Source organism: Maniola hyperantus, chromosome 16, assembly GCF_902806685.2.
Source record: "Maniola hyperantus chromosome 16, iAphHyp1.2, whole genome shotgun sequence".
Classification (NCBI taxonomy): Eukaryota; Metazoa; Arthropoda; class Insecta; order Lepidoptera; family Nymphalidae; genus Maniola; species Maniola hyperantus.
The window spans coordinates 9,264,985-9,277,506 of record NC_048551.1 but is presented as its reverse complement, the minus strand read 5'-3'; the positions used below and the strand labels follow the sequence as shown (position 1 = coordinate 9,277,506).

The following is a 12,522-nucleotide window of genomic DNA, read 5'->3' as shown; positions in this document are numbered from 1 at the left end:
TTTATTTTAAAGATTTTTAATCGAAGCCGTTTGTTTTATAATACTTATTATATGTTATTGATTGTAATTTAAAGAGATAAAATGTGGCTTACTTAAAGATAATATGTGATAAATTGTTGGAGATTTGTTTGAATAATGTTTTGTAGACATACTTAGTTATAAACAATATTAAGCTGTTTTTTCCCAGTACAATAACTCCTTCATTGCGTTCCTAGGTTCAACGCGGATGACCTACGTATATATGGACTCATGACTGAGCCTGGGGAAAATACAACGACGTTCACTATGTTTGGTTCCGCTAATGAACAACATCAATGGATAATTATTACAATCGATCTATTTAACACTTTCCCCCGCAATTGTACGGATAACGATTACAAGTTTTGGTCTCCTACGCCGCCTAATTCGCCAGTATCCTGTGTCCTCGGTACTCGGGACACGTTCCAAAGACGTATGGCACATACGAACTGTTACAACGGCATTGCCTACGAAAGACCGGTCAAAAAAGAGTTCTGTGAATGCAGCAGGCGCGATTACGAATGCGACTTTGGCTTTGTACTGTCCCATAAAGTTTGTATCCGCAATCAAAGCTTAAGTTACGACCCTTACGCTACACCCTCGGACTGTCGTCCTGGACATTTCTACGAAAGAACTAAAGGGTACCGAATGATTGACGGAGATGTTTGCACCACCTCGTTCTATATGCCTTACGAACCAGATCTAGTACCGTGTCCTTTGGAAGAGCCGACTGAATTCATTCTGGTCGCTTTGAGAGATAGAATAGCGCGGATCGATTTATCGGATAACTCAACCTTGATACCGGTTAGGGGTCAACAAAATATAGTAGCAATAGAATTTGATATGAAAAATAACTGCATTTATTGGGCTGATATCGAAGTCGATAAGATTATTCGTCAGTGTTTTGACAACGGAAATGCCCAAGAGACTGTTGTCGATACAGAGTTAGCAAGTATAGAAGGTATGGCCCTGGATTGGATTTCGAATGTGCTGTTCTTTGTTGACGGTCTTAGAAAGAAAATAGAAGCCGTCAGAACCGACCTCTCTTCTCGAGGCAGAATGAGAGCTACGATTTTAGACTCCAAAGTTCTTTCGAAACCACGCGGTATCGCGGTACACCCTAGAGCAGGATACCTATTTTGGACAGACTGGGACCGAAATCACCCATCAGTTTCAAGATCTAACCTAGACGGAAAAGAAGTAAAAAAGCTATTCACAAATCCAATCGTCAAATGGCCTAACGGTATAACTATTGATCAAATGGCAGATAGGATATACTGGGTAGATGCAATGGAAGACTACATAGCTAGTGCAGATTTGAACGGCCAATACTTCCGAAGGATTCTGTGGAACGATGACAAAGTGTCTCATCCGTTTGCCGTGGCGGTTTTAAAGAATAAAATGTACTGGGATGATTGGAAGGCGAAGTCCATATTTACGGCCGATAAGGACACCGGGGCTAATATTGTAACGATCAACGACTCCCTGTCTGGTTTGATGGACTTGAAAGTGTTCGCATATTTCATGCAACACGGAAGCAACGCTTGCTCGTACAAGAACACAAGCTGCGATACACTGTGCCTCGGCGGTCCGGGTAACACCTTCAGCTGTCTGTGTCCGGATGGGTTTAAGAGCGTCAACGGCAAGTGTATGTGCCCGAGTGGTTTAGAGCCCGCCCCGAACATGACGTGTGCTAAGCAAGATGGATCCTGCAGTGCGGTAAGTAGCACATCTCATGTGGTTTTTTGCATTTGTAAAATTCCTTTTTTGTCTGTTACAATAATAAGGGTTCAAGAAATTAACATCCATACCATCATGCTCACTGGGCATTTTGGACAACCATATATGCTATTAAATATTCTCTCATGTTCCTGCTCAAAAATGTATATGACTCATTATCATTGAGGGTAGGTATAGTTGAGGGTAGTTGGTGTTGTCTCTCGTAGTATGCGAGATTATTGTTAGTACGCCCACGTTGGCTCGGTTAATCTAATATGTTGTGATCCTGACTTATCCGTCTTAATCATTATCATCATAATCTTCTAAGGCTTTCAGTCTTTCCTACATATATATCTGTAGGGCGATTGTCTAAAACCTGCATCAATCATTATTACAATCTCAATTGTTCTGATTGGCTGAATTTGTGCGATTTTTGTTGCAACAATGCATTGTGGCCAATAGTGAGCCAGCATTAACCAATCAGAGATGATTGCGATCGTGACATTGTAGCTGTCAAACAACCGCAGTAGGGCCACTGTTTTCTTAAACTTCAAGTCTAAAGAGTCAGTTTCCGTAATCGTTCCGCAAACCATCGATTATGCGGAATCGTATAGTCACTGCGCACTCATCAAATACCGTGATCAATTTTTCTGTACGAATACTACAGAAAAGTTGTTCAACTATACATATGTTAACAATAAATAGCTGATTCTATAAATGAAATCAAAAAGTTTAAGAGTACTTAATTGAGAGTGTGTGTGTATTTTAGCACGAGTTCACATGTAAAAATGGAGTGTGCATAACAAACACGTGGCGTTGCGATGGCAACGACGACTGTGGGGACAACTCGGACGAGGCGAGCTGCACGTGCGAGCCGTACATGATAGCGTGCGACGACTCGCGCTGCTACCTGCCGCATTGGCGTTGCGACGGCGATATGGACTGTCTGGACATGAGCGACGAGAAAGGTAATGTTATTCTAGTTAGGTACGTAAAGCCGTTGGTCCTACGGCTGCTGCTATTTGTTGATTGGTTTGATCACCTGATCTTTATCGAGCACCAGAATATTGGAGGAGTAGACTTTTCACAGCTCTCTATTTGATCGCGCAACGTAAATTCTACTTAAAGAACGCGAACACTTTTCTGTGTTAAAATTGCTGTTAAACATAAATCATATTATCTTACTCTTTTTTTACAGATTGTGCTAAACAAAATTGTTCAGAAAATCAGTTTACTTGTGCCAATGGGAATTGCATAGAAAAGAGATGGGTGTGCGACGGAGACAACGACTGTAAGGATGGATCGGACGAACGTAATTGCACGGTAATTATTTTCTGCAGTTTTTTTTTAATTTATAGACTAGCGCTTGCCTGCAATCAGGCCTGGTGGCAAGTGATGATGTAGCCTATATCCTAGTGGTTCGAATTAGAAATAAGAAGACAAATCGCTTCGTATCATCATCATCATCATCATCAACAGATAGTCATCCATTGCTGGACATAGGTCTCTTGTAGGGACTTCTACACGCCACGGTCTTGCGCCGCCTTAGTCCAACGGCTCCCTGCAACACGTCTGATGTCGTTCCGCTGTACAGTTTTATGACATTGTCATAAAGTTTGTCTTAAACGCTTGATCTTTAGAGCTCTTTTCTTGAGACGCGGCGCATTGCGCGTCGCGTCGCGCGTCGTACTACGCCATATAACAAGCAAACACTTCTTCATAAACGATCTCATACTTGTCCATATGCTTGAGTTTCCAGTGCGACGCGACGCACCACGCAACGCGCAACGCGCCGCGTCCCCAGAAAAGAGCCCTTAGATTGTATCGATCACTGAAAATTTGCTGTCTATAAAAACCAATAACTTTCCTTAGCAATCTCTACCAAAGCGACCGGACACGCTAAGCTGTGTAGCAGGCCATGTCTTCCTCTGCGGTAATGACAGTAATGCCCTCTGCATACCCAACTCGTGGGTGTGCGACGGAGAGAGAGACTGTCCCGGGGGCGAGGATGAGAGAGAGGACAGATGCAAGAATTCCACGTGCGCGCCTTATATGTACCGATGCCCGAGCGGAAAATGCATTTACATGTCCTGGGTAAGTTTGTCTGCTTGGTGGTGTTGTGATATAAGATGTTGGTGAATAAGTGTGAGAACTAGAAGTCATCAATGATGCAGATTTTGCACGCCAGCATTATTGGTGGGTATGTTATCCACTCTTGAATATAAATGATTGCATTTTTTTGACAACCGCGAGAATTTAGGGACGGACTATTGGGGCTTGGGCGTAGATAGAGTAATAAAGGTAGGTACAAGAACGTTTGCTTTCTCATTCGCACTAAAAAGAGAGCACAGATAAAGTTACTAATGTGATAAACAGAGACGCAGCTAACCTATTTTTTGTCCCTTATCGTGTAACCGGTTTTTTTCAAGAATACATACAAGAAGTTGCAAAACAAACTTTGAGAATTCGTGGCGTAATTGTATTTCTCATTAGTTATTTACTTGTTTTCACATAAAAAACGTTTAATACGAATATTGTTGATCGGTTAATACAAATATTGACTACTAAACAATGGTAATAATTGTCGTGTTATATTCATCGTTACGTCGTGTTATCGCTATCTCATACATCGTGGTTACACAGTACTTAAATCTACCTATTATTCTATCTACGGGCTTGGGTTTCATATTCTTTTACTTCTTTTTATTTTTAGAGTGTGTACAAAATATATTTTTCTATCTATAGGTGTGTGACGGTGAAAACGACTGCGGTGATGCTGAGGGATCAGACGAAAAGGACTGCGCGCCCAAAACTCATACTAAATTACTCCCCCGTCCTGAAAAGCCAGACTTTCCCAACAACGGCACATGCGCTGATTGGATGTTCAAATGTGACAACGCCAACTGCCTGCCGTACTGGTGGCGCTGCGACGGCATAGACGACTGTGGGGACAACTCGGATGAACTTGCGTGCGGCTTAGTGGTTCCAGACAAGGCCGCTGTCAGCCCTGAGCACGATGCGACTAGGCAGAAGTGCGGCAAGAACCAGTTTACATGCTCCCCTGGTATGTTTGTTTTAAGATTATCTTGTTACTAGATGGAAGTATTATTATCTTCCGGGATAAACAGTAGCCCATGTCACTCTCCAGGTCTTTAACTATTATTATTATTATTATTATTTATTTATTTATTATTTAATTAGAACGGCCATAAAGCCAATTACACTAATTAAACTACGAGTTCAACTAACATAAACATACATACAAAAATTGTTAAAATTATAAATTTTAAAAAGCAAAAATTTTCACAAAAGTGCAAAATCTGACCCATGAGGTCAGCCCATTTGTCAGCAAATATGTCACAGCGAGGGGACTCCTTCAGCAGCGCGTTGAGCGCAGCCAAAGTGCGCGGTATGGGTGACCTGGATCGCGCTACCGTGCGACTAAACGGACTTACGAAAAATTTGAACTATATCCGTTACTCCACTGTTACGTGGTTGAAGATAAACCAACATGCCAACAAATACACTCGCATTTATTATAGGGGTAGTTAAGTATGATTTTATTGATGTTGTTTAGAAAAGAAAAGAAAGCTTGGCTTGTATAATTGTGCATTATTAGGATGAAACATACCTTATTTAGTAGTGTAGTATCACGTAGTAAGAACATAATACATTGGGTATTTGATATGTGTGAAAGAGTCATCACCCCAAGAAGCCAACATAACATTTATCCTGGCTATCCAGGCATATGCATCCCCCTATCCTGGGTGTGTGACTCGACCAACGACTGCGCGGACGGCGCAGACGAGCGCGGCTGTGCGCGCAGCCCCGCGGGTGCTCCGCGCTGCGAGCCTGACAGCACGCCGTGCGCGGACGGGCTCACGTGCATCCGCGACAACCAGCTGTGCGATGGCGTGCTGGACTGTGCCGACCACAGCGACGAGCAGCATTGCGCTAACGTGAGTACCCCCTACCCTACCACAAGTTCAAATTCGCTCAGCGTGCTATGGAGCGGAACGAGCGAAATCCGTAACGAGGAAATCCGTTGGAGAACCAAAGTGACTGACATAGCTCATCGAATTAGCCAGCTGAAGTGGCAGTGGGCAGGCCACGTCTGCCGCAGAACCGATGGCCGCTGGGGCAGACGTGTTCTGGAATGGAGACCGCGTATCGGCAAACGCAGTGTGGGAAGACCTCCGACCCGCTGGACTGACGACCTTAACAAGGTAGCGGGAAGTGGGTGGATGAGGAAGGCAGAGGATCGTGTGTGGTGGCGCGCTCTTGGGAAGGCCTATATCCAGCAGTGGACGCAAACAGGCTGATTGATTGATTGATTGATTGAGTACCCCTAATCATCACCAACATTATCAACGATAGACGTCCACTGCTAGACATAGATCTCTTGTAGAGATATCCACACGCTACGGTCTTCCGCCGCCTGAATCCAGCGGCTCCCTGCGACTCGGTGCGAGGTCGCCATTATATCATTATATATTATTACATCCAATCTACTCGCACAAAACTTTGTGCTCAACGTTTCTGATACAAACCGCTAATATTTGAAACGCCTTCCGGCGTCCGTGTTTCCTGCCACGTAGTACCTCACGTACAACGGGCGGCTACGTCTATGGGCCCTTTCACAATACTTGCGACGCGTCGTCGCATCATACAATTCTACGACAACATACAGCGCATAGTGGGAATTTGCATAGGAATCGCGTTAAGACGCGACGTCGTTCTTGCGATGCGATGCGGACGTCGTACCGAAAGTATTGTGAAAAGGTTCTAAGTGCGAAAAAACCCCCAATAAGAAAGAAGAAGAGAACTTAAGTATCTTTAAGGCAAGAGTGAATTGGGTATTTGACTCCAGTTTTTTTATTACTTTTATTATAAACAAGGATAAAAATAATGACGTAAACTGAAAAAAACTAATTAAATCGATCAAATAACAAAAAAGTTATAAGCATTTAAATATTTCTGATTAGACAGAGATAGCGATATAGCATTTTGACGTCACACCTTACTAATGCCATAGTAGCTTCGTGCGGTTTCATACAAATTTTCGCTTTGTGAGAAAGGGATAGAAGACCCTCCCACTCCAAAATTAAAATGCCTGTAACTTTGTAAATCTTTGTTGGATTTTCATATTTTTTTTCAGCGTACGTCATTATTTTTATCCTTGTTTATAATAAAGTAATAATATTTATCAAATTCAAAAGTAGGAAAATACCCAATAGGCGTCTAGATCACCTTGTGGTCAAACGCAAGCCTATCCTGTAATTTTTTTTTTTTTTAAATACAGAAACACAAAGCGACCGTGGAATGTCCATCGCGCTACTTCCAATGCGACGACGGGACGCGCTGCCTGTGGCAGGTGATGGTGTGCAACGGACACCAGGACTGCTACGATGGGACGGATGAGGCTAACTGCTCCTCCGACGCGAGCGAAAATCACCTTTACCAGGTCAGTGCTATCTTACATCCTGGAATCTAACATTCGAATATTTTGAAACGTTGTGTGTAAAATAACGCAGACACGATTAAAAACCGGCCAACTGCGAGTCGGACTCGCACACGAGGGGTTCCGTACCATCGTACAAGATATAACACTATGTTTTTTATTCTCATGGTAGACACCATTTTTGTAATTTTTTGTTTGTTGTTATAGCACACTGAAAATTTCAAAACTCCCTACCAATACTTATGGTTCATAAGATACAGTCCGCTTACAGACAGACAGACGGACGGACAGATGGAAGGTCTAAAAATTGTCGAAATCCTAAATCGAAAGTGTATACCAGCGAACCAATAACGTTGAACTTCGTCGTGTTCAATGTGATTAATGTCATGTTATAATATTATATTTTAAGCATAATACTTTGTCGTGATAGCCTAGTGATTAAGTCCTTGGCCTACCATTAGGGGAGTGTGAGGTTCGATTTAAGGCATGCACCTTTAACTTTTCAACTTTGTGTTTTAACCACATTTTCACTGATTACATAATATTATCACTTACCTTAACGGTTAAGGAAAATATCCTGAGGAAACCTGTATGTCTGAGGTCATATGCCATAATGGTCTTGGAATTCTGCCAATCGAAATTTGACCAGCATGGTGGACTATGGCCTAAACTCCCTTCTCATTCTCAGAGGAGACTCGTGCTCAGTAGTGGACCGGTAATGAGTTGAAATTATAAAGATCACTTTTGTCGTACAGTTCCTAAGCATCGGCGTGGACCAATCGTCTATCAACTCGACGAGCTTCCTTATATCGTGTTGGATGGCGCAGCAGAAGATGGTCTTATACACCTTCCTGTTCTCAATAGCTAAGGTCAGCGACGGGGTGTGGCAGAATAAGACTTGGACCACCGATAGCGTGTACAGGTAAGAAATTACGATTATTACGAATACATGATACATTTATTTCTAAAACTTTTTGATCTCTCTCTTAAAATATTTGCACACTATTAATTTAGTCGAATGTTTAGGGCTCTTTATATTGTATACTTCCATCTTTTTTGTACCAACGATCTTGCTATTTGCAATGATAATTTATTTTTATTTATTTATGTGAATATAAGGACTAAGAGTTTTTCTCAGAATTTTAAAGATCAAAGTAATGTTGCTTATTCAATTGTACACGATCTCTAAAGTAACAAGTCTAAAACTAGTGATGTCTCTTTCACAAGGTTTCCCGCGAAAAAGTATATCAATACTTTTAAACCTACCAATTCAGTTTTAGAAATTCCAGAGATTACTTCCTAGTTCCTACGAATAAACTTTTACCTCTTTATAATATTAGTATAGATAAAACTCATCAAACGATATTTTACGATAATGGAAGCTATTATAATGCATTTAAAACAAATATTTTTTTGGGTACAGATTCACGGATTTGGAGCCGTTCACCAACTACAACGTTACTGTTTACATTCAAGACAGCAAATCCAATAAGACTTATGCATCGATGAAATATGTTAATACGACTACTGGCGAAGGAGGTATGTTTCATTTTTTAACGTTGATTTTACTGTATCTCGTGACTCGAGTTTCACTCGAGTACGATTCTAGTTCGACTCGAGTTCGACTCTAGTTCGATTCGAGTTCGATTCTAGTTCGACTCTAGTTCAGCCGACTCGAGTCGACTCAAGTTCGATTCTAGTTCGGCTCGAGTTCGAATCGAGTTCGATTCTAGTTCGGCTCGAGTTCGACTCTAGTTCGACTCTAGTTTGACTCTAGTTAGACTCGAGTTCGTCTCGAGGTCAACTCTAGTTCGACTCGAGTTCGACCCTAGTTCGACTCGAGTTCGACCCTAGTTCGACTCGAGTTCGGCTCGAGTTCGCCTCGAGGTTACAGATAGCGGAAAGCGACTTTATTTTATACTATGTAGAGATAGTTTTTGATTTATCGCGCAAAATGTCCATAACGACTGTAGTACGGAACCCTTGATGCGCGAGTCAGACTCGCACTTGGCCGATTTTTTTATTTTAAATTACTTGTTATTCTACCAGTACCTTCACCACCGCGGCGTCTAACCGTCCGTCAAATGGTCGGTAGTCGAGTGAACCTGGTATGGGACCCGCCAAGCGAACCGCGCGGCATCGTGCAGCATTACACCGTATACTATGTGCCTCCGCTGCCGCCCATGGAGAAGATTGTACCAGCCTCCAGCAACAACGCCTCGGTCTCCTTCGTCATCTTTGGCTACTTCAAGCCTAACAAGAATTATTCCTTCTGGGTGAGTGGTTTTTTATACACCCACATTGCAATAAGGAGCCTCAATAGCTCAACGGTGGAGCAGCAGACTGAATCCTGGAAGGTCGGCGATTCAAACCCCACCTGTTGAACTATTGTCGTACCTACTCCTAGCACATGCTTCACGCTTAGTTGGAGGGGAAACCAGAATGTTAGTCATGATTAACATGGCTTAAAAATATTTGCCTCCATTGCCTCCCATGGAGAAGATTGTACCAGCCTTGAGCGAAAACGCCTCTGTGTATTTCTATTTTTTTCATCTTTGGCTATTTCAAGCCTAACAAGAATTATTCCTTCTCGGTGGTGAGTGGTTTTTCATACACCCGCATTGCAATTTTTTGTAATAAAATGAAATTTCTTTAGGCTTACTGATGCCAACTAAATGTTTCAACATAAAAGCTTGTTACACACAAATAAATTATTTACTTTAATCATGATATGTCGCTGGGGTCCGCTGGATACCGTGGCGTGTGGAAATCCCCACTAGAGGCCTATGTCCAGTAGTGGACGTCTATCGGTTGACGATAATGATGATTGCTTATCACTTTGTATCAGTTACAGTACGCGGCAGAAAGCTATATACATCGACCGTTAGATGGAGATAACAGATTTGTAGAGCGTAGTATCTGTCGTTGAGATCGACAAAACATTATATAGGTATGAGTGACAGAGACAACCCTCTACAAAGCCGAAACGTCATTCTAAAGGCCGATGTACATTACTTTCTGCCGCGTACTGTAAATCTTCTACAATTTAACACAAATCCGAGAAATTTTGCTTTACATTATAAGGAAAATGTTGTTTCGTTTGAAACTGGACCAGTAAACATTTGCGTTTTTTTAAATGTAGGTAACGGCCACCAATAACGGTTTCACGTCAGACTCGTCAACCGTAATGAACTTGACGTTCGACGAAGGCGGCGATATTGACGACATCGTCAATGCGAGCATGACCCGTCTCTCTTCCGACTCGGTGTCGCTCAAATGGAACTCGCTGAGAGGGGTAGAGGGCTACCTGGTGGAGACGAGGCTGCCGCGCCAGTACCCGCAGCCCCCCGTCATCGACACTACGGACAACATGGCCGTCGGTGAGTCCTTGTCTAGTCTATAGACAATTCCATGTCCTGTCTCTCTCCAACCGCGATGTCTCTCAAATAGAAGAGATCGCTTTAGCGATAAGGCCGCCTTTGCATGCTACATCTATTAGAATAAGATCCTGTATTGTGTTTTTTCAATGTTTACTTTGTGTTGTGTGCAATAAAGTGTCAATATATATATATATAGAAGAAGCTGAGAGACGTAGAGTGTTAGCTGGTGGAGTCGAGGCTGCCGCGCCCTTAATGGATAACAGAGCCAGTCGGTGAATCTTTGTCTAGTCTATAGACAATTTCATGCCCCATTTTTCTCCCACCTCAGTGTCCCTCAAATGCAACAAGCTGAGAGGCATAGAGGGCTTCCTGGTGGCAGCCTTGCACGGTCTACCTGGTTTACTGCTGTAAGATATTGCTACCTGCCAAATTTCATAATTCTAGGTCAACGGGAAGTACCCTAGAGGTTTTGATTCCCATGGCAGGTCTTGACAGACAGACAGAACCTACATAGGTTATAACGATCTACAAGGGTTCCCTTTTTACGATACGGGAGGGAGATACGGAACCGTAAAATTGAACCAAACATAGAGGCTAATTCCGTTGTACACAATCTCTAAACTAAACTAAAATAGCACGTCTAAATCTATTGCTATCCCTTTCATAATGTTGCTTGCGGAAAAGGATAGAACTAAATTTAGACCTGTTAATTTAGTTTAGTTTAGAGATTGTGTACAAGAGAATCGGCCCCAATGTCACACAAACTAATAAAACCAGAAATCATCAAAGATTGCTATAAGCAAATATAACTATTTCAGTCCAAAACCTGCACAAGAATGTGCAATTATACATCGATATCAAGGCGTACAAGAACGGGATGATCGGGCAACCATTCACGATACCCGTCCTGACCGAAGGCACGCCAAACGAGCCAGTTAACTTGAGCGCTGAACACGTAAAGGGGAGTCGCTCTTCAATGAAGCTGTCCTGGAGCGCGCCCGTCGACCACTTCAAGGGCAGAGAACTGGAGTACCAAGTGCATTATTTACTGCTGAAGGATTTGAGACTGAACTCGGGACATTTGATTAACGGTAAGAGAATACGAGAATAGAACGATGTGTTTTTTTTTAATTCATTATAGGTATACGCTTGACCATTATCACACCTTATGGGAAGTGATGATGTGGCCTAAGATGGGACGCATTTACCTAGAAGGTGCTTATTCACTCTTGTTTTAAAGATACCCGGGTTGTAATTGCTAGGAAACACATATCGCGGAAGAGTATTCCAAACCTTAGCCATACGTATGAGGAATGATGACGCAAAACGTTTCGTGCGTGTAGATGGAATAAATAAAAATAATTCAATAATTATTCAATTAAATTTTTACAAGTACTCTGGAATCGTCAAATGCATCTACCACTAGTTCGGATACGATAGATAGAAGACGTTACTTATATATAATTGGTTAACAAAATGGACTCGCACACGAAAGTTTGCGTGCCATCCTATTTTAGTATTTTTATTGGCCACTGGCCATTTTGAAATTTTTATTATTTGCTGTTATAGCAGCAATAGAAACAGAAAAAATATACAGGCAAAATCAACTCATTGCATCGCCCGCTCACTGCTGAGCACGGGTAGAGTACCACGCTGGCCAAGTGCAGATTGACAGACTTCACACAATTTTGAGAACATTATGGAGAACTCTGGCATGCCAGTTTCCTCACGATGTTTTCCTTCACCGATAAACGTGATATTTAAAACGCACATAGCTCCAAAAAGTGGTGCATGTACGGGATCGAACCCTCGACCTCCCGAGTAGGAGGCGGATGTCTTATAGCTACTAGGCTATTATAGCTATAGTTAAATAGCAGTGACAGAGTGAACTAGAGTGAGGAAGCTTTCGGTTTGATCCTGTGGCCCTACCGCGGTTGTTTGACA

At 42.3% G+C, this 12,522-nt stretch overlaps 1 protein-coding gene across 2 annotated transcripts in view; it reads left to right on the top strand.

Annotated features, from left to right (window-relative positions):
* The window catches only part of LOC117989297 (sortilin-related receptor-like), a 53,223-nt gene that overhangs the window by 33,133 nt on the left and 7,568 nt on the right, over nt 1-12,522 (top strand). For both annotated transcript variants that reach the window (XM_034976634.2, XM_034976633.2), the window contains 12 exons: nt 216-1,737; nt 2,507-2,705; nt 2,936-3,060; nt 3,610-3,831; nt 4,483-4,801; nt 5,482-5,696; nt 7,040-7,201; nt 7,954-8,120; nt 8,622-8,737; nt 9,248-9,474; nt 10,341-10,578; nt 11,397-11,669. In XM_034976634.2, coding sequence (XP_034832525.1) covers nt 216-1,737; nt 2,507-2,705; nt 2,936-3,060; nt 3,610-3,831; nt 4,483-4,801; nt 5,482-5,696; nt 7,040-7,201; nt 7,954-8,120; nt 8,622-8,737; nt 9,248-9,474; nt 10,341-10,578; nt 11,397-11,669 — 3,785 coding nt within the window. The remainder of the gene's footprint in view (nt 1-215; nt 1,738-2,506; nt 2,706-2,935; nt 3,061-3,609; nt 3,832-4,482; nt 4,802-5,481; nt 5,697-7,039; nt 7,202-7,953; nt 8,121-8,621; nt 8,738-9,247; nt 9,475-10,340; nt 10,579-11,396; nt 11,670-12,522) is intronic.